The sequence below is a fragment of the Stegostoma tigrinum genome, chromosome 10 (genome assembly GCF_030684315.1).
Source record: "Stegostoma tigrinum isolate sSteTig4 chromosome 10, sSteTig4.hap1, whole genome shotgun sequence".
In the NCBI taxonomy this organism is placed as follows: Eukaryota; Metazoa; Chordata; class Chondrichthyes; order Orectolobiformes; family Stegostomatidae; genus Stegostoma; species Stegostoma tigrinum.
In genome coordinates, this window is record NC_081363.1 from 82,647,986 (window position 1) to 82,666,138 (window position 18,153).

At 42.2% G+C, this 18,153-nt stretch overlaps 1 protein-coding gene across 1 annotated transcript; it reads left to right on the top strand.

The window, feature by feature from the left end:
• Positions 1-609: 609 nt before the first annotated feature.
• Positions 610-4,830, top strand: LOC125455275 (probable G-protein coupled receptor 139). The gene is made up of 2 exons (XM_048537001.1): positions 610-721; positions 3,730-4,830. The coding sequence occupies exons 1-2, from the start codon at positions 649-651 to the stop codon at positions 4,665-4,667; spliced, it is 1,011 nt and encodes a 336-aa protein (XP_048392958.1). The 5' UTR covers positions 610-648; the 3' UTR covers positions 4,668-4,830.
• Positions 4,831-18,153: the final 13,323 nt, after the last annotated feature.

The window sequence follows — 18,153 nt, forward strand, 5'->3', positions numbered from 1 at the left end:
GGAAAAAGAACCCTGCTTCATTAATGACCTATCGGGAAGGAAATCTACAATTAACTCCAGACCTACAGCAATGTGGTTAACTCTTAAGCTGCCATCTGGCCATTTAGGGGTGAGTAATAAATGCTGGCCTAGACTATGACATCCTCATCCTGTAAATGAATTTTTAAAAAGGCCAGTGGTCGTTGGGGACAGGTATAAGGTACGCTGTGTGGGGTTGCATACAAACTGTAGATTTTCCAATGAGCAAATATCGAGAATCATGAGGTAGCTGGAGGGAGGATCAGAACCATTGAATATGGAAGTAACAGAGGAATGAATCCTCTTTAAAACACAGCTTTTTGATGAAGATTTTGTCACCCCTCCTTCATCTCTCATTCCTTTCCTCTGTGTCAATTTCATTATGTCTCTTTGAGGAAAATCAGGTCTATGTCATAGACAGTGTAAAAATATAAATATTTTAATCCATGGTAAACAGATGAATTTTCGCATGACTGTCTCCACTTGCTTGTTTCATGAAGTGTAATTAATATTTCTAATGAAAAGTCTTTTTGCAGAATTCCCTCCTGTATAAATATGAGGTTCCTCTGAATGGAAATAGGCAGATTCATTGTCTACAACATCACAAGGATCTAATGCATCTCACAGAAAATGCGTGAGCCAACAACACTGCATCAGATTGAAGACATTTACTACCCTGTTCTTGCAGTTGTTGGAATTCTTGGTAAGGTTCTTTACAAATTAATGGAAAGAAATATATTTTAGTGTACGTCTCACAAATGGAACTTGAGCTGTTTAATCATCTTCTCTTGTGACTAAGCTGGTGATTTGAATACCTTGCTCAATTTCGCTGTTAAATGCTGGTTAAATGAAAGGTAAATGTGAATTATGCACTACCATGTACACTGTTACAGAACCTAACTAAATGGTGAAATGGAAATAGCAGAATTGGAATAAATGGCAACCTGAAGGAAGCGATGAAATAGAGGAAAACAGGGCTGAAAGGTTTGAAATTAAGAGGCATTTGAATGACTAAAGAGATTGCATCAGCTTAAGTAGTTCTATTTCCAGACCAGGTACTGTCAGAACAATAACAAAGTTGCTGGAAAAGCTCAGCAGGTCTGGCAGCATCTGTGAAGGAGAAAACAGAGTTAATGCTTTGGGTCTGGTGACCCTGCCTCAGGACTGATCATGTCTGGGAAAACATCAGTTTATGTGCGGAAAACAGAACAATTATTGAATGGGACCCCTCATAATCCCTGATGAAATTAAGCCTTCTATATGTAATTCATAGGGTAAATACTTTACTTATCCAATAAATTAAGAAATATGAAGGGCAGACACTTCTCTTCCCCTACATAATTTACACATCATTTTTCATATGGTCATTCTCATCTCAATTCCCTCCCTACCTCTCTCAATCTTTCCTCATTTAAATATATCATCATCATTATCTATTGCCTTCTCATTTACTTGTCTACCTTTCCCTCAGTTGCAACTACTTCAACTGCTTTCTGTGATTGTGAGCTTTGTATTCTCAGTCCTCTCTGGCATATGTCTTCATTCAGCAACAAACAAGAACTTATTACTTTCTTATTTTCAATTTCATTTTTTAAGCAGATGTTAAACTTAACCAGTAGTTGTCATGGGATCTGAACCCATGCAGGGTTTAGGGCAGCATGGTGGCACAGTGTTTAGCATTGCTACCTCACAGCACCAGGGACCCGGGTTTGATTCCAGCCTCGGGCGACTGTCTGTGTGGAGTGTGCACATTCTCCCCATGTCTGTGTGGCTTTCCTCCAGGTGCTCTGGTTTCCTCCCACAGTCCAAAGATGTGCAGGGTAGGTGGATTGGCCATGCTAAAATGTCTACAGTGTTAAGGGAGGTAGATAGGGGAATGGGTCTAGGTGGCATGCTTTGATGTTCAGTGTGGACTTGTTGGGCTGAAGGGCCTGTTTCCACACTGTAGGGATTCTATATCTATGCCCGCTAAGCATTAGCATGGGGCCTTAGCTTACGAGCCAACTAACAACACCACTATTCCATCATCATCCCATAAGTAAAGAGCAAAATGTAACGAATAAGTACATATGAATTTTTAGAGTGGATAACACATTTGTCACCTGACAAAGTGTCCTCAGGTATTATTGATATGGACTTTCAGGAGATATTTGGCAAAATTCAACAGAGAAACTGATAACAAAAATGAAACAACATTGAATGGGAGAAAATCTATTGACTGGGAAGGAGATTTCAAATAATTGTGGGCAACAAATTGTCAGAATCATGGGTATGCTTTCAAACATTTAGAATGTAACTGCTGTTGCTCTCTCAGGGATTTGTTGATGGGATTTGAGTTACAATGAAAAGCTGTCATTTATTAACCATCTTGAATTGTCCTTGAGAAGCTTGCAGTGATGAAAGAATGTACAGCCACTTGCCTCACTTCACAACCAACACAAAGTGAGTTTAGAGCAGCAAGTTGCAAAGAGAGATTGATGATGTGAGAGAACACAACTCAAACAGTATCGCCATCCATTCGAGGTCTAAAGAAGAGAGATTCGAGCATTTTGTAATGGAAAGAGACTCGGAACAGCCAATGAGAAGGGAATTTTAGGACCTAAATAAGATATGATTTAAAGTTATGGATATGTTCAAAAAGTTACTCCTACAAGTCTAATGGGATGTTTGCCTTTACCTTAAGATAGACAGGAAGGCAAAAATGTAGAAATTATATTAAAGCTGTACAGAGTACATCTGTATATTGCATTCAGTTTTGGGCATCATTGTTCAGGGATCATGAATTCACTATGGAGTGGGTGCCACACAGAGTCACCAGACGGACATCAGAAGTGTCACATTATGAGGCCATGTTACATAGATTTAACTTTTAATCCCTTGAATATAGGGGGATAAGTGCTGATCACCTTCAAAATCATTCATGCCTCAGTTGTTAACTCTCTCACATTTGATTTACAACCTTTGTGAGTACCACATGAACACCTCATTGCTATGAGATTGTCATGTTAGTACATTACTAAGGGAGTGTTGTGCTATCTTATGTGTTGTTTTTCAGATTGGGTGTGAAACTGGGGCTTTGACTTCAATCTCAGATATAAATAGGATGATTATGAAAATGTGTAAGAAGCCTCTGGTCAATATTTCTTCTTTAATGCCTATCACAAGGATGGATTATCTAGGTGTTACCATGTTACTGTCTGTGAAAGCTTGCATATGTTAGTTATTTCATTTTCTACATTAGGGAAAAACTTAATTAAAGTACTTTTTTGGTGATAAAACAAATCAGGCATCATGTTCCAAAAGCAGCAGTACAAATGCAAGTTATCCTATTTTAAATGTTGCAAAGATGTTATGGAGTAGGTAGGGTTTTTTTTCCTTTGAGAAGGGAGTATAAAACGAGAGGCACAAAGTTAAGGTAAGAGTTGCCTGTTCAGTTCTGAGGAAGGGCCACCAGACCTGAAACACTAACTCTGATTTTTCCCTCACAGATGCTGACAGACCTGCTGAGTTTTCAATCAATTTTGTTTTTGTTCATGAGTCTGTTCAGGGTTGATGTCAGCAAACAACATTTTATAGAATACCAGTATGTTGGAATTATCTCACCAGTGTCACTGGACCAAATCTATTCAATACTTCTAAGATAAGATATTAATATCCATTGTTCAAAATTTCCATATATACCTCCCTTCTTTCTTTTTCCATTTGTTCCAGTTAACTCAGTAGCCATTCTCATCCTATCACGAGGAAAGTGCGGACTCTCGAAATGTATCACTCACTATCTGGTGGCCATGGCAGCAGCTGATCTTCTCGTTGTTTTCATTGATGTGATACTGTTTACAGTTATCCCCTTTTATTTCCCAAATACCTACTTGAACATTACACCCATTGTTTCTCTCTTGCTGGTCCTGCTTTCTGCAGCCACAGACATTTCTGTTTGGTTCACTGTCACTTTCACCTTTGATCGCTTTGTTGCAATTTGCTGCAAGACATTTCAATCAGTGTATTGCACAAAGGAAAGTGCAGCCATGGTTATTACAACCGTTAGTGCGCTATTCTGCTTGAAAAACATTCCTTGGTATTTTATATATCAGCCTGAATATGTAATTGACAATGTACCTTGGGGAGGAGTTGTCACAGAAAGTTTTCATACAGAAACTGCCTGGGTAACATTTGACTTCAGCTGTATTATTTTAACTCCTTTCCTCCCATTCATTCTGATTTTACTGCTCAATGCTCTGACTGTCAGACACATTTTAGTGGTCAACAGAGTCCGCAGGAAGCTACTGGTTCACGGCAAGAGTGAGAATCACATTGACCCAGAACTGGAGAGCCGCAGGAAATCCATCATTTTACTCTTCACCATATCAGGCAGTTTTATACTATTATGGATGACAAATGTTGTATATTTCCTTTATTGGCGAATTGCGAATATTTATGATTATACTGGCCCCCATGATCCTGCATATATCACTGAACAATCTGGTTACATGCTGCAACTTTTGAGTACCTGCACCAACACCTGTATTTATGCAGTGACCCAGGCTAAATTCAGAGAGCAGCTGAAGAATGCAGTCAAATATCCATTCACTGTAATCGGTAAATTACTGAAATTATTGAAAGATTTTAATCCAACACTCACGCAACTCTGACCTGTTCTTAAAATTGAGTGTTGAACATTATGGAAAGTGAGATTTCTGAGTTGCTTCTTGACCATGCCGTTGATACAACAAATAATACAATTTCAGATCACTGAATATATTGCAATTGATTTGGTGCTTAAAGCTTGATTGAACAATATCAGGATCCTGTAACTGTGTCAGATACATTCATTTTGTCATACTGATTAGGGTCATGCAGAATCTTTAGAAGAGTTACGTTGTTGCAATTGTGATTTTGGTTATTGATGCTTACCTATTTAAATAAAGTCCCCAGTGCATTTGACCTGCGAATTGCTCATGAGTTTCCTTGGAAAGAGTGAATGGGAATAAATCTAGAAGTTCTGCAGCCAGTCCGCTGATGTAACATTATGGAGAGTTTGGGAAATTCTGAAAGAAATAACCTACAAAGCTGGAAATGGTGTGGGTGTTTGGGAGTTTTCATCCCAAAGGGACTATACATAACAATTTCAAACTGTAAGTCTTTTACATATGTGCACATGTTGTCCAGGTAACTGAGAGCACAGAGGCATTGACTAAGTCATAGAGTCAGAGCCATACAACATGGAATTTGGAGTTCAATTTGTATAAATGTGTGGTGTTGTATTTTGGAACAACAAACATGGGCAGGAGTAATACAATCAGAGATAGTAGGAACTGCAGATGCTGGAGAACTTGAGATAACAAGGTGTAGAGCTGGATGAACACAGTAGGCCAAGTAGCATCAGAGGAACAGGAAGGCTGATGTTTCGGGCTTAGACCCTTCTTCAGAAGCTTCTTCAGAAGCTTCAAAATCTCCCTTCCCCCTACCATATTCCAAAACCAGCCCAGCTCATCCCCGCCTCCCTAACCTGTCCTTCCTCCCAACTATATGCTCCTCCCACCTCAAGCCCCACCCCCATATCCTACCTGCTAACCTCATCCCGCCCCCTTGACCTGTCTGTCCTCCCTGGACTGACCTATCTCCTCCCTACCTACCCACCTACACTCACCTTTACTGGCTCCATCCCCGCCTCATTGGCCAGTCTGTCTCCGCTCCACCTATCTTCTTTTCTATCCATCTTCTGCCCGACTCCCCCCTGTTTATTTCAGATCTCCCTCCCCTTTCCCCATTTCTGAAGAAAGGTCTAGGCCCAAAACGTAGCCTTCCTGCTCCTCTGATGCTGCTTGGCCTGCTGTGTTCATCCATCTCTACACCTTGTTATCTCAGGTTTAATACAATGAATAGTAGGGCATTGGGTAGTGTTGTAGTGCAGAGGGATCCAGGGGTTCAGGTACATAATCCTTTGAAGTTTGTGTCACATATAGACAGGGAGGTTAAAAAGGTATTTAGCACACTTGTCTTCTTTGCTCAGTCCTTTGCATTTAGGAATTGGAAAGTAATGTCGAGGTTGTACAGGACATCAGTGATGCCTCTTCTGGAGTACCGTGTCCAGTTCTGGTGACCCAGTTATAGTAAGAATATTACTAAGCTAGAGAGGGTTCAGAAGAGATGTACCAGAATGATGTCAGATTTGGAAGATTTGAGTTATAAAGAAAGGCTGGTTAGGCAGGGATGTTATTCACTGGAGTGTAAGAGGTAGGAGCAGACCTTAGTACATAGAACATTACAGCACAGTACAGGCCCTTCGGCCCTCGATGTTGTGCCGACCTGTCATACCAATCTCAAAGCCATCTAACCTACACTATTCCATGTACATCCATATGCTTCTCCAATGACGACTTAAATGTACCTAAAGTTGGTGAATCTACTACCGTTGCAGGCAAACCATTCCATTTCCTTACTACTCTCTGAGTAAAGAAACTACCTCTGACATCTGTCCTATACCTTTCACCCCTCAATTTAAAGCTATGCCCCCTCGTGCTCACCATCACCATCCTAGGAAAAAGGCTCTCCCTATCCACCCTATCTAACCCTCTGATTATTTTATATGTTTCAATTAAGTCACCTCTCAACCTTCTTCTCTCTAGTGAAAACAGCCTCAAGCCCCTCAGCTTTTCCTCGTAAGACCTTCCCTCCATACCAGGCAACATCCTAGTAAATCTCCTCTGCACCTTTTCCAAAGCTTCCACATCCTTCTTATAATGTAGTGACCAGAACTGTACACAATACTCCAAGTGCGGCCGCACCAGAGTTTTGTACAGCTTCACCATAACCTCTTGGTTCCGGAACTCGATCTCTCTATTAATAAAAGCTAAAACACTGTATGCCTTCTTAACAGCCATGTCAACCTTGGTGGCAACTTTCAAGGATCTGTGTACATGGACACCAAGATCTCTCTGCTCATCTATACTACTAAGAATCTTACCATTAGCCCTGTGCTTTGCCTTCTGGTTACCCCTACCAAAGTGCATCACCTCACACTTGTCTGCATTAAACTCCACTTGCCACCTCTCAGCCCAGCTCTGCAGCTTATCTATGTCTCTCTGCAACCTACAGAATCCTCTGTCACTATCCACAACTCCACCGACCTTAGTGTCGTCTGCAAAGTTACTAACCCATCCTTCTACGCCCTCATCCAGGTCATTGATAAAAATGACAAACAGCAGTGGACCCAAAACCGACCCTTGCGGAACACCACTGGTAACTGGTCTCCAGGATGAACATTTCCCATCAACTACCACCCTCTGTCTTCTTTCAGCAAGCCAATTTCTGATCCACTCTGCTATATCTCCCATAATTCCATTCCTCCGCATTTTGTACAATAGCCTATCGTGGGGAACCTTATTGAATGCCTTGCTGAAATCCATATACACCACATCAACCGGTTTACTCTCATCAACCTGTTTGGTCACCTTCTCAAAGAACTCAATAAGGTTTGTGAGGCACGACCTTCCCTTCACAAAACCGTGCTGACTATCCCCAACCAATCCACTCCCCTCCAGATGATCACAAATCCTACCCCCCACAACCCCTCCCAACACCCCACCAACAACTGAGGCAAGGCCCACCGGTCCACAACCACCAGGGCCGTCTCCACTACTCCTCCCCCGAACAGGGGAACCACACCCACCACCCCCCAGCCACCCGGCACCACCCCTGCAGAAAACAACGAGCCAAAGACCAAGGCCAAAGGCCCAGCAATCCCCCCCCCGGCCCCCCAGAGGACCCGCGGACAAATCCCACCCGGCCCAGGGGACCCACCCACCCCCACCCACCCCCACCCTCCGAAGGACCTCCAACACCTCCCCCACGCAAACCCCAACCCCACCCAGTCCAGCAGCCCGCACCCCAGCACCCTCCCCAACAACATGAACACTTCTCAACAGTATTCACTCTAGAAAACGACAATGTTGTTGAGGAGAACATCGAGACACAGGCCACCAGACCAGGCGGGACCGAGGCCCACAAGGAAGAGGCACCAGAAATCCCCCAGAGGGCGAAGACAGACAAGCCCCCCGGGCCGGACGGGACCCACCCACGGACCCCCCGGGAAGCCAGGGAGGAGACCGCCGAGCCCCCGGCACCGATCCCCAACTCGCCACCGTCCACAGGAAGAGCGCCAGACGACTGGAGGACAGCAAACGCGGCCCCCCCGCCCAAGAAGGGGAGCAGAGACAACCCCGGCAACCACAGACCAGCGAGCCCCACCCCAGCCGCTGGCAAAGTGCTGCAAAAGGCCACAAGGGACAGGATCTACAATCATCCAGAAAAGAACAAATTGATCAGGGACAGTCAGCACGGCCCTGTGTGCTTGTGCACATGTATTTGCATGTCAGTGTATGTGTATTTGTGTGTCTTATATATATGTATGTATGAGCCTGTACACACGTATTTGTATGTTTGTGCACTTGTATTTCTGTGTGCACATGTATTTGTGTGCGTGACTGGGGAGGCAATGGCCTAGTGCTATTATTGCTGGACTGTTAATCTCAAGATCCGGCTAACAGTCTGGGGACCTGGGTTCAAATCCCACTGTAGCAGATGGAATTTGCATGCAATAAATATCTGAAGTTAAAAATCTAATGATGACTGTGAATCCATTACTGATTGTCAGGGAAAAATCCCATCTGGTTCACTAATGTCCTTTAGGGAGGGAAACTACCATCCTGGCCTGTAACTCAAGACCCACAACAATGTGGTTGATTCTTAACTGCCCTCTGGGCAATTAGGAATGGGCGATAAATGTTGCCTAGTCAGCGATGCCCTCATTCTGTGATTGAATAAAGAAAAGATGTGTGTGTCTGTGTACATGCTTTTTTTTAACGTTATGCATTTATTTGTGTGCCTCTGACATGTATGTGTGTGTTTGTACTTGTATTTGTGTCTCTGTACATGTTTTTGTGTGCCTGTGTACATGTATTTATGTGCTTGTGTACATTTTTGTGTCTGTGTACATGTATTTGCGAGAACGCGTACGTGTATTTGTGTGTTTGTGTGCATGCATTTGTGTGCTTGTTTATATGTATTTGTGCCTTGTACATGCTTTTCTGTGCCTGTGAACACATATTTGTGTCTGTGTATATGTATCCATGTATTTGTGTACACATATGTGTTTGTATATATGTACTTGTGTGTCTATGTACTTGTATTTTGCGTGTCTGCGTACATGTGTTTTGTGTATTTGTGTTTTGATACAATGTAAGCCTGTTGAACTTCCATAATTTCTGTGAAACTCTAAAGCAGACTCTTTCTTTGTCAGTTTATGTTCCAGACGCTGAGTCAGAGAATGGTGTAACCATGAGTCTGTCAAAGCCCAACGCAAACAGAACACCTAGTGGTGGACTTGTCAGTCTTAATAAACATGCTCATTTGGCACTGTCATCATCAGATACCGTGATTTATTACATTGCAACATCCTTCAGAATCGGATCATCTGAGGATCTTACCTTAAAAACTGTTTTGTAGTTACTCATCACAATGAGGACAGCAAATGGGAGATATTTGCTCTCAATAATGTAATAATTTCACTAAACCTTTATCACCCTCTAAAACCCTGGAATATTGAAAGAATTAAATGAACTCAAACGTGTTAGATGTCACTGTTTTTTACTTTCCTTCCATCGCTGTTATATGAATTTGTAGTCTTGTTCCCAGATCAATGATGTGGAAGAAAAATGGAGAGATTCACAGTTCCAAATCAGTCACCTTGTTAGCACTGCCACCTAATGATCTTTCCCTTTTAACGTCCCCACTTTCACGATTCCTAAAAGCTCTGTGGGGGGAGGGGTGGGGAGCAAGTGGAGTACAATCTTTGAAACTTCTGTGTCCTGAGGAAGGGTCACCGGACCCGAAACGTTAACTCTGTTTTCTCCTCCACAGATGCCGCCAGACCTGCCGAGCTTTTCCAGCAACTTTGTTTTTGTACAATTTTTGAAAGTTTGCCAACTCCTTTTTGGCTTCATCAAATTGTTGTCAGCATCGTGTGAATATTGGGATTAAGGCTTTTTTTTAAGCTGTCACAAAGCGAGGCTGCAGAGTTGGCCTTGCTGCTTGATATGCGTTGATAACTGAAATTGACAGCACTGATTCTGTGGGGCTGACACAGTTGGGGACCGTGCTTCCTCCCCAGAGATTCTGGGAAGGGGAGAAAGAGTCGGCAAGACCATAAGACCAAAGACATAGGAGTGGAAGTAAGGCCATTCGGCCCATCAAGTCCACTCCGCCATTTAAATCATGGCTGATGGGCATTTCAACTCCACTTCCCTGCACTCTCCCCGTAGCCCTTGATTCCTTTTGAGATCAAGAATTTGTCGATCTCTGCCTTGAAGGCATCCAACGCCCCAGCCTCCACTGCACTCTGCAGCAATGAATTCCACAAGCCCACCACTCTCTGGCTGAAGAAATGTCATCTCATTTCAGTTTTAAGTTTACCCCCTCTAATTTTAAGGCTGTACCCACGGGTCCGAGTCTCCCCGCCTAACGGAAACAACTTCCCAGCGTCCACCCCTTCTAAACCATACATTATCTTGTAAGTTTCTATTAGATCTCCCCGCAAACTTCTAAACTCTAATGAGTACAATCCCAGGATCCTTAGCTGTTCATCATACGCTAAACCTACCATTCCAGGGATCATCCGTGTGAATCTCCGCTGGACATGCTCCAGGGCTAGTATGTCCTTCCTGAGGTGTGGGGCCCAAAATTGGACACAGGGGTTGCAGCAACACAATGTCCCGAAACTCAACTTTCACAAAAACGTATTTGACAGAAACTTAGCAAAATATATTGCAAAACGTTTGGGATTCTCTACCACAGAGACTTGTGGATGTTCATTAGGGAGGGGAAGCAATGCTGTAGTGGTAATGGCACTGGACCAGTAGTCTGCGGATATGGGTTCAAAACCCACTATGTAAGATGATGAAACTCAAAATCAATAAAATCTAGAATTAAAAGCTAGTGAGCACTTGACCACTGTCAACATTTTCTGAAAAACCCATCTGGTTCACCAATGCCCCCGAGAGAAGGAAATCTGCCATCCTGACCTTAACTGATCCACATGTGACTCTAGACCCACTGAAATGTGGTTAACCACCCTCAGAAATGTTCTAGCAAAGCACTCTAAGGAAATAAATACCAAAAGATCTGCGGATTCTGGATATCAGAAACTAAAAACTCAAGTTCTAAGGAATGGTCACTTGACGCTGCCAGACCCATTGCACTTTTCCAGCAATTTCTGTTCTTGTGGTAGTAATGAATGGTAGGCTAGCCAGTAATATCATGGCATTCCTTGAACAAATTTGAAAATATACTCAAGAAAGAGTGAGAAGAAAGAGTGGGGAAGTACGGTGGCTCAGTGGTTAGCACAGCCGCCTCCCAGTACCAGGGATCCAGGCTCAACTCCATCCTCGGGCGACTGTCCACCCGGAGCTCCCACATTGTCCCCATGTCTGTGTGGGTTTCCTTCCCAAATTCCAAAGATGTGCAGGCCATGTGGATTCACCATGCTAAATTGCCTGCAGTGTTGTAGAGGATGGATCTGGGCAGGATGATCTGAGGGTCAGTCTGGACTTGTTGGGCCAAAGGGCCCGTTCCCACACTGTAGGGATTCGAGATAAAGCTGATAAAATCATGAGGGTTATAAATTGACCATTGACCAGAAACTCAACTGGACTCACCACAATAACAGAGCGGCTACAAGAGCAGGCCAGAAGCTGGGGGTACTGTGGCAAGTAACTCACCTCCTGACTCCTCAAAGCCTGTCCACCCTCCACAAGGCACAAGTCAGGAGTGTGATGGAATACTCACCACTTGCCTGGATGAGTGCAGCCCAAAAATACTCAAGAAGCTTGACGCTGTCCAGGACAAAGCAGCCCGCTTGATTAACATTACATCCACAAGAATTGACTCCCTCCAGCAGTGTGTAATATCTACAAGATGCAATGCTGAAATTCACCAAAGATCCTCAGACAGCACCTTCCAAACCCACAACCACTTCCATCTAGAAGGACAAGGGCAGCAGATATATGGAACACCACCACCTCCAAGTTCCCCTCCGAGTCACTCATCATCCTGACTTAGAAATATATTGCTTTTCCTTCACTGTTGCTGGGTCAAAATCCTGGAATTCTCTCCCTAATAGCATTGTGGGTCAACCCATAGCAGGGGGAATGCAGCGGTTCAAAATGCAGCTCACCACGACCTTCTCAAGAACAACCAGGGATGGGCAAAAAATGCTGGCCAGCCAGTGATGCCCATATCCCACAAAGTATTAAAAAAAATTGTGGCTGTCTTTTCCCTAAGAGCAAGTAAGGATGCGTTTTCCTTTCCAAAAGCAAGGTTTTAGATCCAGTTTGAAGTTTGTCATGTATTTCTGATAAATGTAACACTTTGTTTTGTCGTTTGCGACTTCAATAGTTTTTAGGTGACTGTTTGTTAAGGTTTGAGATTATCCATCTCCTCAATATTCTGTTCTTGCCCAGCGGTGTATCTCCACTGAACCTTGAATGTTTAAACTACATAGTTTGAAAGGATCAATTTGAGGCCTGAAATTATATGACCTCAATCAAATTGAACTCATCTGAAATAATGTAAATTCTGATTATAAAATGTACAGTGCCTGTGGTGGTGGTCAGTGACAATATTGTCCAGAATATCAGGAGGACTGTTTGTGCAGCAAATTACACCACAATTTCTCTCCTGACCAACAGTATATTTGCATGGAGGGCCTTTATTCTGTTCAAAATGAAACAACCTCAGCTAATGCAACATTTAACCAGTGCTGCATTAAATCACCGGTTTGATTATGTCTTCATATAGCAGCGGGCTTTAGACACCACTGGGATCAAAAATTCAAGATCATGCTCTCCAATTCATTTTTTTCCATCACTTATGAAACCATTACAAAGCTATTTAAGCACAGCAATTCCTGTTATCCTTTAATCTGTGGTGGTTTGAATTAGATACTTTTTTTATTCATGCATATCACTCTCAAAAGCATCTCCATAAATTTTGTTGAGATGGATTCAATTATTCATAATTTGCGACATATTGTCTAAAGGCATGAACAATGTAGGAAGTACTGAGATATGGTGGCCTCTGAGATCAGACATTGTTGATCCTATTTCCCACAGAACTATCATTACATTATTGAACATGACTCTTAACAGCCCCTAGTTGTAACAATACCTTTGTTTAGTCCTTGTGGCTCTGGAATTGGTTCATTCCCCTGACGTCAAGATGTCCAGAAAGGTGTGGAGATTTTTCGGGTGAAACAATGGAAAAATAAATGGAAAACTAAAAAAGGAAAGGATTTACATTCATATATCACCGGTGACAACTGCAGAATATCCCAAGCGCTTTACACCAAACTAAATAATTTTGAAACATGAACAGAAATTGCTGGAGAACCTTCACACATCTGGCAGCATCGGTGGAGAGACATGCAACATTTCGGGTCCAGTGACCTTTCTTCAGAACTCTAATTTCAGCAACTCATGCTTTTCTTTCAGAATTCTAGCATCTACCGTTCTTTGTGTGGGTTTTTGTTTTCAATATTTTTATGCAGTCATTGTTGTGAAGTCAAAATACAATTTTTACCAGGAATCAAGGTCATGAACAGCTCAGTGATTTTAAACTTGCTGGCCGAATAATAAATGTTGACCAAAGGCTGAATAATTGAAAATAATGAGAAGCAATCATTCATTTTAAATTGCTGTGGGATGTGATATTGAAGGAAGATGCAATCTATGTGCACATCTTTCACTTTAACTGTCCTACTCTCTGTGAAAAAGTCTGGGACACCTGAAATTGGTAAATTAGTGAAATGGTTGAAGCACTTTAAACACGGATATCTTTCTAATGATATGAACCTATCTCCCTTTATTTATCATCCCACCTTGTTATCCACATAAATTGCAATGGGAGAAAATTGACGCAATTTAAAGTGCTTTTTAGCCATGTTATTTAATAAATACATGGCTTTCTGAATCAATTTTAGTGAGCTGTTTGATTAAAGTTAGCATTGAACAAAACCTGGTGACAGATATTATTTAAGATTAAAATCATAGGGATGTACAGCACAGAAACAAACCCTTCAGTCCAACTTGTCCATGCCAACCAGGTATCCTAGATAAATCTAGACCCATTTGCTGGCATTTGGACCACATCACTCTAAACTCCTCATTCATTTTCCCAGGCAGATGCCTTTGAAATGTTGCAATTGTACCAGCCTCCACCACTTCATCCGATAGCTCATTTCATACATGTACCACCTCTGCCTGAAGAAGTTCCCCATTAGGTCCCTTTTAAATCTTTCCCATCACCTTAATCCTATGCCTTCTAGTTTTGGGCTCCCCATCCCAGGGAAAAGACCTTGTCTATTTAGCCTATCCACCCTCCTCATGATTTTATAGACCTTTATAAGGTTGCCCTTCAGCCTCTGACAATATAGGGAAAATAGCCACAGTCTATTCAGCTTTGCCCTATAGCTCGAACCCTCCAACCTTGGCAACATCTTGTAAATCTTTCCTGAACCTTTGCTAGTTTCACAACAACCTTCCTATAGCAGGGAGACCAGAACTGCACACAGTATTCTAAAAGTGGCCTAACCAATGTCCTGTTCAGCCGCAACATGATCTCCCTACTACTACATTCAAAGTACTGACCAATAGAGACAAGTATACCAAACATCTTCTTCACTATCCTGTCTACCTGCAACTCCACTTTTAAGGAAATATGAGCCTGCATTCCAAGATCTTTTTGTTCAGCAACACTCCCCAGGGCCTTATATTAAATGTATAAGGCCTGCCTTGATTTGCTTTTCCAAAATGCAGCATCTCATATTGATCCAAATTAAACTCCATTTGCCACTTTTCAGCCCATTGGCTCATCTGATCAAGGTCCCATTGTACTCTGAGGTAACCTTCTTCACTACACCTCCAATTTTGGTGTCTCTTCAAACTTACTAACCATCCCTCCTGTGTTTTTATTTATATAAATGATAAACAACAGATTACCCAGCACCAATCCTTGTGGCACACACTGGGCCACAGGCCTTCAGTCTGAAAAGCAATCCTTCACCACCACCCTCTGTCTTCTACCATCAAGCCAGTTCTGTATCTAAATAATTAGTTCTCCCTGTATTCCATGTGATCTAATTCTCTGAACAGTCTATCATGACGAACCTTGCTGAATGCCTTACTAAAATCCATATAGTTCATGTGTACCATTCTTCCCTCGTTAATCCACTTTGTTACTTTTTCAAAAGACTCAATCAAGGTAGTATCCGTGATTGACATATACATTTTATAAGGAATATTACGTTGCAATGATGACTTGTGTTACAGTAAGGTCTTTTCAACATTGTGGCATGCTCCTTTGATCATTTCTCATTGGATTTTAATTGAAGGACCGAATGGTTAAATATATTGTTACCCTGAAGTTTTGCAGCTGTTCTCTCACTGTGCCATTGGGGTCAGGTCAGCAGATAGCTGGAGAAATGGTCATGCCTGAAAATGGACACTTCTGCTAGCAGCCGCCCATTGTCATCCATTGGAAAAATCTGACGCAAAAGCTGAAGAACATGTCTGGGCTTTTCCAATCCTGTGTGTTTCAGCACTTCTATAATCTTCATCCATTTGTGGGTTGTGGGCAGTACTGAGTGGGTCAGAATTCGTTGCCCAGACCGAGCTGCCTGTTCACTGAGGAAATTGTCAGAACATTTCAGAAAATAATTAAGCAACATCATCACTGCCATGGGTGAGCCCGGGGGCTTCTATGGTAGTTGCCGAACCTCTGAACCAGGAGGTTTGGCATCAAATTCCACCTGCTTCAGACTGTGTGTGATAACATCTCTAAACAGCTTAGTTAAGAATATCTATAGGTCAGCCCAGTTAAAGAAAGCAGATTTTCATTCCTAAAGGATAACAATGAACAAAATAGGTTTTGCAACAGTCAGCGATAGTTGCCATGGTCATCATAACTGAGACTCACTTGAGTCACACATTTATTAAATTTAATTTGAAGTCCACCAGGTGCCATGGTCAGATTTGAACCCATATTCCCAGAACATTATCCTGAGCCTCTAGATTATTACAGTCTAGTTACTTACCCACTGTGTCCCCATCTCTCTAAACTTATCATCACAATCCTAAATACAAAAAAAATGAACTACAATAAACAGGGGAAGGTAACTAATTGCTGGAATACTATCTAACTTTGAATCTACATCCCCAACCACCCACGCACCATACCTCTACAACATCTCATCTTTTGGCCTTTCCTAAGTTATAAGTTCCTAAGACAATGCACACAGTAAACGACTCTCATGGGTTCAGCCTATATCTTGTCTTGAGTAACTGATTCCAATTGCAATATGAAGGGGGCCAACCCTGATGAAACGTAATGAGGCTAACTTCAGCGTAAAAACTGGTGGAAGTTGAGTGAATGGAACGGATGAGAGCACAGGGAGGGTAGTGCTGGTGAGAGTGGGATGGACAATGGTGGGAAAGCCTTGGAAGACGATGGTGGAGTCAAACATGATAGAATTTACTGCGGGCTAGAGAAAAAAATGAGGAGGGTTTAGTTAATTTTGATCAATAACTGATGCAGTAATATCTATGACTTTGATAAGGAACCAACTCAAAAGCTGTGACAAACTAATTAAAGAGATTAAAATTTGGAATTGAGTGAAAGGTGAGCATGGATTTGGAGGTGATCATGCATTCAATGGCTTTGAAAAGGGAGGACAGGTTAGAGATGGAGTTAGTTTCCAAGGACATAGGGCTGAAGGGAAATTGTTTGAGGTAAAGAGTGGTAATGTCAGGTGTGAAAGGAGACGGCTGCTCCCGAGCCACTGATAGTATTGACCAACACGCGGACCAAGAAGGGAACATTAGTGGTGAGAATAGGTATATGTGTCCTGGTGCTTCTGGCCTCTCCCATGCCTCCCTCATGACCAGAGCACAACCTGCCCTCCAAAGGTGTGAGTCCCTGTCACTGGGCCCTGATTTAACTCCTGTCCTGGGCCTTGTTGAATGCAATCTGCTTTTGTCAATATTCCACAGCAATTTTTCATGACGTTGTTTGGTTTTAATTAAACAAATTGTCACACAAGAAATATTCTGAATAGATGAAGATTTTGAGTGCTAAAAAACAGCTCATTCCGGAGTTATCCATGTGTTGGCCTCTCTAAAAGCTCTGTAAGCATAACTCCATATTTTTTTTAAAAAAACAAACTCGTCTGTGATTTTAAACAAAAATCTCTTTCATGTCTCTCTTCAACATGGATAGTTTTGTAGAATAAAACCAAGCTGTCAACTTGTAGGCCTCTCTAAAATGTTTACTAACAAAACACCACTTGAATGAAAAGGTCTATTAACAGAACTCCGTTTGAGAAAAAAATGAGTTTTTTGCTTTTTAAAAATTTTTTGGCAATAAAAGAAAGAAAAATGATCCAAAATATATATCTTACACCCTTGAAATGTAGTCAAGTAAGAAATCTAGATATAAACCTGAATCCTCAAGGTACACACTACTCTCAGTCCAACATTTCAGAATGAGCACGAGACACCTGCTTCCTATCCAGCAGATGGAAGTACCTGGCAATATTTATTATGTGGAGGAGAAGACAAGGAGCATGAGAGGCTATAACTCTAATTGGAATTGATCTTGAAGAGAGTTATTTCCTCAAAACACACACAGGAACCATTGGGAGATGGCAGTCAGGGTCCGAATCTTAGACCCTTCATAGCTGAGTCACATCTTCCTTGCCAAAATCTGTCAGCTTCCAATGTCAAAGGCCATCAATGTTAGCTCCTCACCATTGACCCCTCTCCAGCCCCTAATCCCAGGACAGTGCTCTGTGCCTTTACAACCTCACAATCCTGGGATTTTTGTCCAATATCACTTCACCTCTCTTAACGTGTCAACTCCATTGATTGGTGCCCTAACCTTAACCCTAACCTTAACACCATAACAGCTCCTGCACTTCACCCTGCATCAGGTGGAGAATGGTCATGTTGGGAAAACCCTTTGGCCCTGTTGCTGTTTCTATCATTATGTGTCTTCTTCCACTGCAAACAAAAAGCTACATTGTAAGGA